Source organism: Ahaetulla prasina, chromosome 1 (genome assembly GCF_028640845.1).
Source record: "Ahaetulla prasina isolate Xishuangbanna chromosome 1, ASM2864084v1, whole genome shotgun sequence".
In the NCBI taxonomy this organism is placed as follows: Eukaryota; Metazoa; Chordata; class Lepidosauria; order Squamata; family Colubridae; genus Ahaetulla; species Ahaetulla prasina.
The window spans coordinates 358,297,468-358,313,004 of NC_080539.1; the positions used below are offsets into that span (position 1 = coordinate 358,297,468).

At 42.5% G+C, this 15,537-nt stretch overlaps 1 protein-coding gene across 1 annotated transcript in view; it reads left to right on the forward strand.

Moving 5' to 3' along the window:
• Window positions 1-770: 770 nt before the first annotated feature.
• NWD1 (NACHT and WD repeat domain containing 1) overlaps window positions 771-15,537 on the forward strand; it is a 34,529-nt gene continuing 19,762 nt past the window's right edge. The window contains exons 1-8 of the mRNA XM_058162904.1: window positions 771-854; window positions 2,288-2,404; window positions 4,388-4,682; window positions 7,059-8,301; window positions 10,051-10,254; window positions 10,337-10,499; window positions 11,680-11,797; window positions 13,847-14,011. Of these exons, the coding sequence (XP_058018887.1) occupies window positions 771-854; window positions 2,288-2,404; window positions 4,388-4,682; window positions 7,059-8,301; window positions 10,051-10,254; window positions 10,337-10,499; window positions 11,680-11,797; window positions 13,847-14,011 (2,389 nt within the window). The remainder of the gene's footprint in view (window positions 855-2,287; window positions 2,405-4,387; window positions 4,683-7,058; window positions 8,302-10,050; window positions 10,255-10,336; window positions 10,500-11,679; window positions 11,798-13,846; window positions 14,012-15,537) is intronic.

A 15,537-nucleotide genomic window follows, 5' to 3' on the forward strand; every position in this document is an offset into this window, starting at 1 on the left:
TTATTTATTTATTTTGTCACACAGTATATATAAGCTTAAGCATGAAATAACTATACAATATATAAGTATATATATAAGTATGAGTATGTAATAACTAAATTAATTGGATATAACGAAAGGAAACAATAGGACAGGAACGGTAGGCACTCTTGTGCTCTTATGCACGCCCCTTATAGACCTCTTAGGAATGGGGTAAGGTCAATAGTAGATAGTTTTTGGTTGAAGATTTTGGGATTTTGGGAAGAGACCACAGAGTCAGGTAGTGTATTCCAGGCATTAACAACTCTGTTACTGAAGTCATATTTTCTGCAATCAAGATTGGAGCGGTTAATATTAAGCTTAAATCTATTATGAGCTCATGTATTTTTGCAATTGAAGCTGAAGTAGTCTTTGACAGGAAGGACATTGTAATAGATGATTCTATGAGTTAAACTCAAGTCATGTCGAAGGCGGTGTAGTTCTAAATTTTCTAAACCCAGGATTTCAAGTCTGGTGGCATAAGGTATTTTGTTGTATTCAGAGGAGTGGAGAACTCTTCTTGTAAAATATTTCTGGACACGTTCAATTGTATTGATGTCAGAAATGTGGTATGGGTTCCAGACAGTCGAACTGTATTCAAGAATTGGTCTAGCAAATGTTTTATATGCTCTGGTTAGTAGAGTAGTGTTTTTGGAGAAGGATTATGTGATCAAGAGTGAACAATGGGATTGCCATTCTAAGAGATGGTGTCCAAAGTTTGTCAACAAAGGATCTAATTCTTCCTTGCAGACATGGCAGCAGAAAGGGAAGCCTTGATGGAGATGGCATATCCAGAAGTGCAAGTCTTCTGCCAAAAGCATGGCTTGATGCTTGAGGTAAGCTGGAAGTAGCAGTTGTGGAGAACATTTGCAGCTCAGGATTGAAATGTGGGGATTTTGGTGTTCATTGAGCTTGTGCTCTTTTTTTGTTTTTCTGGCAAATGTTTCGCTACAACATCTTTTAAGCTTCATAGCAAGCCAATCAGTGGTGAAATTCAAATTTTTTTACTACTGGTTCTGTGGGCGTGGCTTGGTGGGCATGGCAGGGGAAGGATACTGCAAAATCTCCATTCCCTCCCCACTCCAGGGGAAGGATACTGCAAAATCCCCATTCCCTCCCAACTCCTGGGGGAAGGATGTTGCAAAATCTCCATTCCAACCTCACTCTGGAGCCAGCCAAATGTGGTATTTGCCAGTTCTCCAAACTACTCAAAATTTCCGCTACCAATTCTCCAGAACCTGTCAGATCCTGCTGGATTTCACCCTTGCAGCCAACCCTTGTAACAAAACATTGATGTTACTAAGTTTGGTAATAAAACTTTGCAAGAAGGGCACCAAGATCAGCAAACACTAAGATTCTAGTGAAAGCTGAAAGTCCAAAATACCGGCCTTCAGCTCGGAGAGTTGTTTGCTATGGATGGGGTTCTCCAGAATTGGGGTTTTTATTAGTGCACTTGTGAAAATGTAATTTTTGGTAAACAATAACTATGATGATAGTGAAAAAGATGAATCTCTTGTGTTCAGAGAGAGTGCAATCTTACTACAACAGTAAAGGTAGCTCCCATTGTCCTGTGAGTTCCCAAAAATTCTGTTGGGTCAGGCTAAATCCATTCTTGATTTATCCAGGTGCACTTTCTGTGAACATATGTTTATGTTCACAACACAATAGTCAAAAGAGTCAAAACAGTATAATTCATCTGAACAATGCTTGAAAATGTTCTGGTTGAATTTCATTTAGATATCCTTCTTCTTCTTACATGATCTAACAGATTTATAGAAAGTTGTCTAATTGACAAATCACAGTGTAATCTTCCTTCTCTGAACAGAAAATTGGAAGAATAGCAATAGCAATAGCAATAGCAATAGCACTTAGACTTATATACCGCTTCACAGTGCTTTTACAGCCCTCTCTAAGCAGTTTACAGAGTCAGTCTATTGCCCCCAACAATCTGGGTCCTCATTTTGCCAACCTCGGAAGGATGGAAGCTGAGTCAACCTTGAGCCTGGTAGGATTCAAACTGTTAAATTGCAGGCAGCCGGCAGGCAGTAGAAGTAGCCTGCAATACTGCATTCTAATCACTGCGCCACTGCGGCTCTTCAAAGAAATGTTTGTTATCTTGCAAACATGCCAATCTCTGGCAATCACCTGACCCTTTAATAATGTGTAATAGTCATATACTGTATCTAATTTTATGAAAATGGGGACAAATGTTTCCAGATGATGTTGTCTGCCAGCCGGTTCCTATGATCCATCCTGAAATCTACTCTAGGTTATTGATTTAAGATGGGGCACCTTTGATCACATGGGGAGCCGCCGTATGTCTACCCAACTCTTTTTAGAAGAAATCAAACGCTGCCAGAAACTTTCAGTGAATTCCAGCTTCGTTGTAAGTACTACCTTTATTTTATTTCTATTACATCGATCTTGCAAGACGGAAAATAGTTCTCCCCTTTTGGTGCACCAGTGCCGCAGCTGTGAGGTGAAGCAGGTGTTGGAGTGTAACTGGCCTGGCTGCAGGGACCCTGAGGTAAGCTTCTGCAGGGCGCGTGGGGCAGCTTCACCCTTTGCTTCATCTCATGGCAGCAGCATCAATGCTTTGCTTCACCTCCTGCTCCATTGCGTCTGCAGTGAGCAAGCAGAAGAAGTAGGTTGGTGGCCACACAGGGTCCTCCTGACCAGGACTGCCAGAGCCGCCTCCACAAGGCGAGGCAGGTGTCGAGGTGTGGTTGGCCTGGCTGCAGGGGCCCTGAGGTGCAGGGCCCATGGAGCAGCTCTACCTCCCCGACACGCAGCGGCGACACTGGCGCACTGTGCGGCCTCCTGCCCCACCGCAAGCAAGCAGAAGTGGACCTCCCGTAAATGGGGAAAAAATAAGACACCCCCCAAAAAATAAGCCCTAGTGCTTGTTTTGGGGCCCAAAAGAAAATAAGATTTGGTCTTATTTTCAGGGAAACATGGGGATTAGTGTAACTCTTGTCCCGCAGTAAGTTGTCCCATGGCAAGTTGGCTGCGGAAAGTTGACTGTGGTAAGTTAGCTGTGGCATGTTGGCTCCGGCAAATTACATACCAATTGTCTAGTTCTGCTTTTCTTCTTCCTGTCTCCTAAGGCCATTTCCTCATATCATTACAGGTCGTAAATTGTGACCTGTTTTTTTTTTGTTGTTGAAAAAGTTTTTCCAAAAAGCTTTCCTCCCCTCTTCCCCTCCTTTCAAAACCCTCCCCCACCCCGACTTCCCGGAACAAACACAAGGTATAGTTAAAAATAAAACAAGCATATGCTAAAAAATTTCCTTCCTAACTCAGTTATACTCCTGCAATTCTCATCAAATCCTAACCTCCCCCATAACAATCAGAAATAATACATCCTAATCATTCAAAGGCAGTCTGATATCTTTTAGTCTGATATCTATTTTGAATAGATATTTGAATAGATATTCAAAAAAAAATTGTGACCTGTCTTATTGTGAAGATAGACAGTACAATGTGTTTACTGTTATTTCTATTGCTTGCTATGAAAATTGTATGATTTCTTTTTTTAAAAAAAATTCATCTTCTTGACCACTTTTTAATGAAAATGATTGTTAGGTAGCAATTGGCATACATCTAATTTCGTGACTATATGACCAAAACATGAGGAAGTAATGGCTTGTTTCTATTATTCTGTAAGCCACAAATATCCAAGATTTTTGTTATTGTTTTGGAAACAATAACTGTTTAATTGAATGGTCCAGATAGAATGGTCCAGATAGATAGATAATTGAATGGTCCAGATAGATTTGTTTGCTCTGTAATGCCTTTTGACACAACTAACAAAGCCTCAATACAGGTGTCCTCAAATTACAGTCATTTAGGGACTGTTCGAAGTTACAACGGCACTGAAAAAAGTGATTTATGACTATTTTCAACACTTACGACTGTTGCAGAATTCCCATGGTCACATGATCAAAATTCAGACTCTTGGCAACTGACTCATATTTATGTCAGTTGCAGTGTCCTGAGGTCATGCAACCTTCTAACTAACAGTCAATGGGGAAGACAGATTCATTGTTTTATTAACTTAACGACCGCAGTGATTCACTTAACTATGGCAAACAAAGGTCCTAAAATGGGGCAAAGTTCACTTAACAAATGTCTCATTTAGCTATAGAAATTTTGGATATTGTGAGTATTCAGTTGAGATTCATATCTGGAACAGGAGAAAAGGAGGAATGATGCAAAAGGAATTATAGCTATGAATATAGAGTAGTTTGGAAGGAATTTCTCGTACAAGTTTCCAATGGAGACCAGAAACCTCCTTGGGGCAACTTGGATTTTCAGGTCATCCTAGCTTATACCTTCAGAAGAATTACTGAGAACTTATTTGCTCCAGGCACTGCTTGGAAACGATTACGGCCGCTGCCCCACTCCTCTGACCATTGTGGAACTGGAATTTGAGGCCATTAGAGCACAACTTCGAGAAGAGCCCAAGACCTCGCAGCTTCTGGCCCAAAGGTACTTGAAGGATGAGAATGCCATCCCTCCCGTCTATGTTCTGCAGCAATCATCTCAGGCAGACCCAGATGGCATGGAGGAAGACTTGCTCTTGATCCTGCGTAGGGCTGCCTGCCAAGCAGAAAAGCATGGGCTCATCAGCCAGGAGCAATTGCAGAATTACCACAAGTCAGGTAGGTTTCTCAGATAAGGGGGTCTCCCCGTAGCATGCCTTGCTGGGACCTTGAGGTACCATTTGAACAAAATTGATGGTTCTCCACCTAAGTCTAGACTCTTGGCTTTGGAGTTTGATTCATTTGGCGGTGGTGTTGGTGTTCAGGCCGTTCAATGGTGGAGGCCAGGCATGTCCCATTTTCACACCCACCGCTGCTGCCGTGGGGATCTTGGCAGCTGTGATGTTCAGGCTGTTCAGTGGTGGTGGTGGGATGTGTGAAAATGGGACATAGCTCGCTTCTGTGCTTCCCCACCACCTGCCCTGCCCACCACCACTGCTGCCGAACAGTACAAACACCACCACTGCCAAACAGTCCATGGCAGCAGCGGGGATCTGTGAAAATGGGACAAGTCTGGTCTCCATCACCTCCCTGCCACCTGCCCTGCCCACATGTACAGCCCAAACGTCATTGCCATCACTGAATGACCTGGACTGCAAATGGCCCAGAGCTTACCATAGCAGCGATGGCAGCAGGGGCACGGGTGTGAAAATGGGAAGCCCCTGACCATTGCTGCCATTCTGCACTCTGCCCACTCGCTTGCCTGCCAGCCTGGCTCTCTCTCTGGTGGGAAAACCCTGGCTGCCACCACCACTCTGCCTTCTGCCTAGTTCTTCCTCCAGCTACCCGTGGTGCACTGATGTTCTGCGATGACTTGGTGGTGAATTAGCAGTGGCGACTTGGTGGTGGTGAGCTGGCCGCACCAAGTTATCCTAACCCCGCATGGATCTACATCTAAAGAGTCCCTAATATCAGTCCCCATCTGCCTTTTCCTCTTTCATTTTATTTTGTCATGTAGTAGATGTCCTCCTTGTTGCTTTACGTCTTTTCTTTCCTTTGGAGAAAATAAAAGCGCTTCTACATTGCCATTGTTCTCATTTCCCTACCCTTCAGAAGGACTTTGAAATCATCTGATTATTTTCATCGCTGTTGCTTTTAAAACACAAGCAACAATCAGAGATCACTTTGAGCCAACAGGAAAACACAGAAAATGTAACTTAGTCAGTTTCCCACTTTGAGCTATGGCTAAGCACGTTGTAAAAACATTCTCCTTCCTTCCTTCTTTCTCACAGGCAAAAGAAGAAGGAAAAAATGCGTAGGATATCCACAGTCTTCATTTTTAGGCATGCATGGGAAAGCTTCTTAGCTGCAAAGCCATCATCCTTTTATGAAGCCATTATTTTTGCTTTGTTAAACGCCCACTAAAAGTTGCAAAAGTAGAACCATATTATTACAGACATTTTAAAATCCCAGGTTTCATTATAGAAGCTTAGTGTCTCATTCTTGAGCCTAAAAAATGCACAGGCAGTCCTCAACTTATGAACTTTTGTTTAATCTGTTCAAAGCTACCCTGACACTGAAAAAACATGATCTATGACTGGTCCTCACACTCTCTCAGTGTCTTCAATCACATGACTGACCCAGCATGTATTTACAATGGTTGCAGTATCCTGAGCCATGTGATTTTCTTTTGCAACCTTCACAGGGTGCTTCCAACAAGCAAAGTCAATGAGGAAAGCTGGATTTCCTGAACCACTGTGTGATTCACTTAACAATTATGTCAAAAAGGTTGTAAAATCAACCACATCTCACTTAACATTGCCAAGCAACAGAGGTCCCCATCATGATCATAAATTGATGGCTACCTGTCTTTATACCCCCACTCCCTTAATCAAACTATTGCAGCTGCCAAGAATGGGATGAGGTCCTCCTTGGTGGATTTCTGCCATTAGAGCAATCAAATGGTGGAAGCAAGGAAGGAGAAGCTAGCTGCCATCACCAACCAATGCATACTCACTTGGTGGGGGATCTTCATACACAGAAAGCAACCTGTCCTTCAGCCTTTCACTGAAACCTCCCATTGGCAAGTTAGGTAAAGGGATGATGTGGCTGATGACAAAAGATGGATCATGTTGATAGGAACCAAAAGACTGGGGTAAGGGGCAAGTGAAAGAGGAGTTTCAATGAGAAGTCTTGCAGTTAGCAGCTAAAACCAACTTCATTGTGGTTTATTTATTTATTTATTTATTTATTTTATTTAATCACATTTGTATACCGCCCTATCTCCCGAGGGACTCAGGGCGGTTTACAGCCCAATAAAAACATACATATGAATATAGAATAAAACAGCAATTTAAAAAACTTATTTAAATAAGGCCGAATATTAAAAATTTCAATAAAAATAATAAAACCCCATTAAAACCAAATTAAAATTTAAAATTCTAGTCCAGTCCTGGTTCTATATCAACCACTGCAAATCTTGTCCAGGGCTTCCTTAATTCTATGGGAGTAGTTGCTTTGGCCTTCCGAATTCCATATCTTCTCAATCTTTTATAGACATATACCAGGAAATTGAGGCCGGCCTCTTCAGATCAGGTGAATGTGATGGCCAAAGTACCATGGTATTCTTCACAGAAGTGGACACGCCCACATCAGATAGAGTGGACACACTACTGGATGAAGTTGGAGATGAGCTGCACCCTGAAGAACTACAACAGTTAGCAGATCTGAAGGCAAACATCTTACGCAGGTATCCTGAGCTGAGTAAAGTTCATAGGATTCCACATGAGGTAGAACCCAGGTCTTTCCGGCAGAAGCCCTGGCCCAAGTATTTGAAGGATTTCTGTGAACAATTTATTGCTGCCACCAACCATCATGTGCTCAGGAGCTTGACAGCCCAAGAACAAAATCTTGGGAAGCCACCTGAGCTGATTCAGGAGCTCACTCATCACAAGGCCCTTGGTCAAAAACACACCCAGACTTTCTGCTGGCAGCAGGACTTGCTGGGTCGCATTTGCCAGCGCATTAAACAGAACCACCATCAAGCCCATTCCCCACTTGTCATCTATGGACCCTCAGGATGTGGCAAAACAGCCCTGTTGTCCCACTTAGGTGAAGCCATACGAACCACCCTGGATCAGGAAATGGTGGTGATACTTCGTTTGCTGGGAACGTCACAAGATAGTTCCACACGGAACAGCCTTCTCCACAGCCTCTGCCAACAAGTTTGTGTAGCCATGGGCTTCCCTTACACCAAGCCAGTTGGCAATCCAGTCCTGCTCTTCCACCGCCTGCTTTCTTCAGCTTCTTGCCAGGGCACACGGTCCCTCGTTCTACTCCTTGATTCAATGGAGCAGTTACACACACCTAGAAATGCTCACAGAGCTTTCTGGTTGCCAAAAATCTGTCCTCCAAAGACACACATGATTCTTACTGTGCTGCAGAAGGAAAGTGAAGTTCTACAGAAGATGACTGGTTCTCCGGAAGATTATTTTGAGGTGGCGCCTCTTTCTCAAGAGCAAGTGGGGGTGATTCTCTCCAAAACTTTGGCATCCGCAGGGCGCACATTGAGGCCCGCCCAGCAGGAGTTGTTCCTGCAAAGCTTTGCAAAGGGTGGTTATGCTCTGCCTGTGGCCTTGGCCATAAGACAAGCCCAGCGTTGGACTTCATATGTTCTACATGCAGCACCAGCCATATCATCTATAGTCTCGGAGTTTGCGCATCGCTTGTGTGACCGCCTGGAGGCAGTGCATGGCCCTGTCTTAGTAGCACATGTACTTGGCTATCTTGCCTGTGCCCGGTGAGTACAAATGCTTGTGTCATCATTGGCAGAAGTTAAAACAGAAGGATAAAATTGACAATAAAGGGGAGTGTTAGTGGTAGCTTGATGAAATTATCCAAGTTCTGTGGAGAGAGAAGAGAATTCTAGATAAAATCCTTAGGGGTGGAATATAGTGACTTTTAGCATTTTATTTAATGATAAAATGGCCAGGTTCAGCACATATGCAGTACATCCTATTTATCACTGCCCAATTTCTTGTCATTAGTTTCCAACTTTCCTTTGTGTTTCATACTTTTATTAAATCCCAAGGGAAGGTTGTATGTATGTATGTATGTATGTATGCATGTATTTATTTAGCTACCCATCTCACTTTCCAAAGTGACTCTGGGCAGTTATTCAGGACATTCCTCTCTACAGTCTCTTCTATGGGATCCTAGAATTAAGAAACTGTCCAAGAATTTTCCCTAGGCAACCTGAGATCAATTGTTCATTCAATTTTTCTTCACTTCAGTGGAGAACATTAAAAATTCACATGTTCCACTTCAGTAACATTTTAGAATATGTGTCTATGTCTATCATCCATCGGTCTATCTCTATTTACCCATCTACCTATCTATCTACCTACCTACCTATTATCCATCCATCCATCTATCTATCTATCTATCTATCTATCCATCCATCCATCCATCCTCAATATCTACCTACCTGTCTGTCTGTCTTTCTATCTATCTATATCCATCCATCCATCCATCCATCCATCTCATCCATATATATCATCTATCTATCTATCTATCTATCTATCTATCTATCTATCTATCTATCTATCTATCTATCTATCTATCTATCTATCTATCTTTCTATCTATCTATCTATCTATCTATCTATCTATCTATCTATCTATCTATCTATCTATCTATCATCTATCTATATCTATCTATCCATCCATCCATCCATCTATCATCCATATCTATCTATCATCTATCTATCTATCTATCCATCCATCTACTATTCATCCATCTATCTATCTATCCATCCATCCATCCATCCATCCATCCATCCATCCATCCATCCATCCATCCATCCATCCATCCTATCCATCCTATTTATAGTATATTAGCTTCCTGTCAGTAAAGTCTTCATCAATATTACACAAGGAGAAAGCTAGAAAACAATTTTCTTCTAGCAAGCATTTGTTCGTCACCCAATCAGTCTTTTGGAGTTCTATGGCAGAGATACCTCGAAACAGGTACCAGTAGCCCTCATCTTACAACCACAATTGGTACCAGCATTTTTGCTGCTAAGCAAGGAAGTTGTTAAGTGTGTTGTGCCTGATTTTGCAACCTTTTTTTTTTGCCAGTTGTTAAGTGAATCATGCAATCATTAAGCAAATCCCCTGTCGACTTAACTTGTTGGAAGCTATCTGAGAATGTTGCAAATGGAGATCACAGGACCCCAGGATGCTGCAACCATCATAATAAATACGTACCCCTAGCCAAGCGCCCAAATTTTGATTGTGTAATCATGGGGATACTGCAAAAGTCATAAGTGCGAGGACTGGTTGTAAGTTACTTTTTTCAGGCTGTTGTAAATTTGAACAATTGCTAAACAAATGGCTGTAGGTCAAGGACTACCTAGAGTCATTATAAAGAAGAGCACCACAGTGAATTATTTTTAGCAATCTGGCCATGTCCCTCCCCAGTTAACTGCTAAGGAAAGAGAGAATAACAGAGGCCTACCTTTCTGCTTCTCCCTCTGCCCTTTCCACAGACATGGCCTCTCAGAAGCAGAACAAAAAGATATCTTGTCCCTTGACAATGAGGTACTCGCTGAGATTTATCGGCTTCATCCTCCTCCAAGCAAGGTGACCCTCCGCTTTCCACCCCTGCTATGGGCCCAGTTATACCAGGACCTGGCTGAGTGGCTGGAGGACCGGTGGGCAGATGGCTTTGTGCTGATGGGTTTTGCCCACAGGTCAGTTCTCATTCTTTCTTTCCAAGGCTGCTGAGATGGTGAAAAAGCAGGCATCAGTTTTGACATCTCTTCCGCCATGCAGGGAGTTGGCTGATGCTGTGGAGCAACGCTACCTGTCAGTGCCAGAGGAAAGGATCAAGCATCACCTGCTCCTGGCAGATTACTTCAGGGGAACATGGAGCTGGGGCATGAAGAAGCCCATCCAGCTGCCATCCTCCAACAAGCCTGTGAGCTTTGATAGGAAGGTGAACTTCTGGAAACTGAGGAAGAGATGGATGGATGGGTGGATGGATGGATGGATGGATGGATGGATAGAGATATGGATGGTTGGGAGACTCAAGACAGCAGTACTTCCTGGGAGTTTCCCGGAGAAAAAGGAAGAGAGTAAAGGTTACAGAAAACAACATCAACGTTAGCTCTGTTTTTCTGGAAAATGGCTTAGTTTTGTTGGGTCTGATAGAAATCGTATGACTGGAGCTTCTTTCCATATTTTAGTGGCCATAATTTTGGGAATTGTAATGCCAGCAATGATTATAGAAAGGGAGAGAGTGAGATAGAGGAGATCATCAGACTTTTGTAGTGCAGCATCATAAATTTTACTCGGAATTAAGCCCATAAGAGCTCGGTGGGCTTTATTCTCAGATAAAATAATAAAATGAAATAAATCAAGACAGGAGTTATACAGAAGAGAGGTGGGGAACATTCGGTGCAGAGGACATTTGATTTCTTTTTAAGAGGAATTTAAGAGAACTTGGAGATTCAAACCTTTGGCATCCATATCTTGCACATAAGTAATGGAGGAGCATCACAGTGGAGGGTATTGATAGATCCTACCTCCAACCCATCCTGCTCCTGCCCTCCCCAGCTTTTAATTAGGTCATAGACTTTGTCTTGTTGTATTAACTGATTTATGTTTTTAGTTTATATAAATTTTATCTTTTATGACTGAAAGCCACCCGGAGTTATCTTGAAGTAAGATGGGCAGCCAATAAATTTTGCAAACAAACAAATAAATAAAGCTGAGATTTTCTATGGTTTTCTTCTGGGTTTTAGTTTTGGGAAGGTCATTCTTTACAATTTTAAACATCTGAATATTATTGTAGGGGCCATGTTATATATTTTTTAATCTGTTTCCCATCTTTTACAGAATGCTAGCCATTATCTACAAATGTGCTATTAATATTGACCTTTATAAAGGAGCTCTGAGCCACCCCAAAAAGAAAGAGTTTGGAGGCTGAAGGTTGAAACTCTGATATAGGGCAACATAAACTAACCGAGTCAGAAGAAAGTAATAAAAAAAGTTACTGCATTTGCATTGCTTATACCAATACTTAATGGCTGGAAAGTGTGTCTTGGTTTGATTCATTGTACATAAGAAATTCATATGGATTTTTAAAAAGTCAAATGTTGATTCCTTTTATCTAGGTGATTCCTCAGCCTCTTTGGTTCTCCAGCACCCTTGCAAACCAGAGGAAATTGAGCGAGCTGCCTTTCCATTTGCTGCAGGCAGGTCTGTTTGAGGAGCTGCAAAGAGATATTTTGGGTAAGAGTTCCTGATAATTTAAGCAAACCTACACTCCACAAAGTTTCCTACACACTGTGCGAATGCCTGTTGCCTTGGTAGACCAAACAAGGAGCAAATAGCGACCCAAGAAAAGAAGGGGTCGTAGCTGGTAGGCCCATTTCCTGTGAGGAAATCAATGCCCCATTATATTTCTTCAGATGTACCATATATGCAATACAAAATTCAGCATATTCCAAGAATATACTATAACTAAAAGATGAGGGACGCGGCGGCTTAGTGGTTAAGATGCTGAGCTTGTCGATGGAAAGCTTGGCAGTTCAGTAGTTCGAATCCCTAGTGCCGCATAACAGGGTGAGCTCCGGTGACTTGTCCCAGCTTCTGCCAACCTAGCAATTCAAAAGCACGTAAAAATGCAAGTAGAAAAATAGGGACCACCTTTGGTGGGAAGGTAACAGCGTTCCGTGACCCTTTGGTGTTGAGTCCTGCCGGCCACATGACCATAAAGATATCTTCGGACAGCGCTGGCTCTTCAGCTTTGAAACGGAGATGAGCACTGCCCCCTAGAGTTGGGAACAACTAGTACATATGTGCGAGGGGAACCTTTACCTTTGCCTAAAAGATGAGGAGGGAGAGAGTAGGATGAGCAGAGAGGGAGGTGGGATTTGTTCTTAATGTATTAACCAGCGTGATGTTCCCCAGTTGGAGTCCCAGGCCAACTGGCAAAGCCAGGTTTTCAACCCTTGCAGAAAACCAAGAGGGTGCTTTGTTCCTAAAGAAGCCCTAGTTTAACCCGGAATGTGTTGAACTGTAGAAAACATTGCTTTTAAACAATGTTAAATTGTGTGTGATTCTCGCCTAAACAAGTCCCTGCAGGGGTTTTTTTTTGGGGGGGGGGGTGGTAAGGTTTCTCAGAAGTGGTTTAGTGTCACCTCCTTCCTAGCGTTCCTTGTTCAGAAAACTGCTAAATAGATATTTATCTATTTATAAAATATAAAATAAATCAGCCTGTCTAGATAATTCATCCCTGTTTGAGCATTTTTCATGTAAATGTAATGTTGTTTGACAACAACTTCATGAGACTCATCAACCTGATTCACATATCATACTAGTCCAGAATTATGGCTTATTGAATAAACTGTAATTGGCTAGTTTCTCACAAACATGCTATTTGTATAATGCAATTTGTCTGGCTTAAGCTTATACAGTTTATGATTTAGCATTTTGTGCGTAACCTAAGCAATTATAAATTATTAAACAAGTCATAAGTAAGTCAAACAGTGCAATATACAGTATACACACCGTGTCCAATGCATACGCTGAACCACAACCAACCATATTGTTGTACAACTTGGGAGACCAGTAGCTGGAAGCAGTGGTGAAATGTAAAATTTGTTACTACCAGTTCTGTGGGTGTGGCTTGGTGGGGGTGGGGGTAATGTGTCTGGGTAGGCATGGCCAACTTTTTTTTTTTACTTTTAAAAGCATTTTTTCTACAACTTCTTCGGCTGAAGACGTGGTAAAAAATGCTTTTAAAAGGCTCTGATGATCCCAGCTAAATTGCCTGATCATCAGAGGCTTTTGTTTTCTTTTAAAAGCAGTTTTTTTTGTTTTAAAAGAAAAAATAGCCCCTGACAATCAGGCAACTCAGCTGGGATCGTCAGAGCCTTTTAAAAGCATTTTTTCGGCCGAAGAGGTTGTAGAAAAAATGCTTTTAAAAAGCTCTAACGATCCCAGCTGAGCTGCGTGATTATCAGAGGCTCTTTTTTTTAGTTTTAAAAGCATTTTTTCAGCTATCGCTACCGGATTGGATGATCCGGTCCAAACCGGGAGCATTTCACCCCTGGTGGGAAGGCTCTTTAGAATCTGAAAGCAATATTTTCATCAAGGTGGATTATTTTCTACTTTGCTTTTGTTTGTTTTCTGTTGCAACATCCTAGGATCCTGGCCACGCTAGTCGAGAATTCCTTGATTTTTGATACTTCCTCCAGTAGGTCTTCCTTGCTCTAGTTACTTTGTTGATGTTCTCATTGTCTGCATGTGTTCCCCACTGTCTTCTTTTCCCATCAGGGAACATGTACTGGATCATCTGCAGAGTGACTTCCACTGGCATAGAGAGCTTGACTGCTGATTTTGCCATGTGCCTTGCCCAGATCAACTGCCCAGAACTGCATCTCCTGCAAGAGACTTTCCTGCTTCTGCAGCCCCTTGTGGATAGCACACAGATCCATGGAGGTAGATAATCACTGTCAACCTTGTAGTTTAGGAACGACTCCCAAGAACCTTGTCTAGTCAATGTCTAGTCTAGCAATAGCAATACCTGTGATGAGCGTGGCACAAAGGCAACACAGCCAGAAAATAAGTACAAGTCCCTTTATTAGCTCCAAACTTAGCCCCCAGCATCCTTTTACTCTCCGGTCTGGAGAAAAACCCTTCCACAAACCTGTAAGCAGACAAAACATCCAGCCATAAATACAACAGGGCAAGATAAGGTAATTAATCTGGCAGGGCAAGCAAGATAAGGAATTTCAGAATTGAAGTAGCACGGCCATAAATAAAACCAGTCAGGAGGATGCCAGGAACTCAGATAAAGCAGTCAACACGAAAATGCACTCAGTGTTTGTTCCTGACAACCGCCCCTCCCATTTGCCTCTCCTTTTAAACTCCAGCTCCAGGTGTATCTTGTGAAAGGGATCGGGGCCCTTTCTTCCCTCATAAGCCACACAACCCACTTTCCTCTCTTCTCCGTTCTTCCCTGTATGCCCTAGGATGAGGACGGGGTGGGCTTTGGTCTTCATCAGAACCCCCTCTCCCTTGTTCTAACTCTCCCCTGCTCTGCCTAGCCTGACTTTGTCCTTCCCCAGTTTCCTCCACAGCCAACGGGGCCACTCTCTCGCACTCTGTCAGTTGTTCCTCTTCCATCTCAGAGTCAGACTCTGACAGGGGCATGACAATACAACTTAGACTTACGTTTTGCTCCATAGCGCAGTTTACAACGTCAACGTATTGCCTCCAACAATCTGGATCCTCATTTTACTGGCCTCAGAAGGACGGATGGCTGAGTTAACCTTGAGCCGGTCAGGATCGAACTCCTGACTAAGGACAGAGTTTGCTTGGAATATTACATTCTAACCACTGAGCCACCATGGCTCCCAGTCTAGTCAACAATGCTGCCAATGGCAGTGTGGAGAAAATCAGGTCTTCAATGAATAGAATCAATTAGATCAAGTTGATATTTAGAGATATAAGGCCAACATTTGTTATCTGATTAGAACAATAAGATGCATTGGGAAGTGTTTTTCTTCTTGGTGTCTGGTATTCCCAAAGTTCCCCCTCCTCTTGATTTAGGGAAGATATTTTCCTCTCTGTTTTATTGCCTTATTCCTTCCGTTTGGTCTGTAGAGATTCTCAGTCATCCAGGTCATGATTGTCCGAAAGATGCTTTTTCAGGAGGAAACTGGACTTTCTTGGGGTTTTTTTTCCTTTTGAAGATGTTTCGCTTTTCATCCAAGAAGCTTCATCCAACAGGATAATGGGGAATGGAAGGATTTCTATTCCTTGCAGACAGCTGGTAATTTGCATAATTTGTAATTTGTAATTTAGAGCAGGGGTCTTCAAACTTGGCAGCTTGAAGACTTGTGGACTTCAACTCCCAGAATTCTCCAGCCAGCATAGCAAGCTGCCAAGTTTGAAGACTTCTGTTTTGAGGAAGTACCGGCCTAAATCCCCTCTGAAAGGATGCAGATTACCAGCTGTCTGCA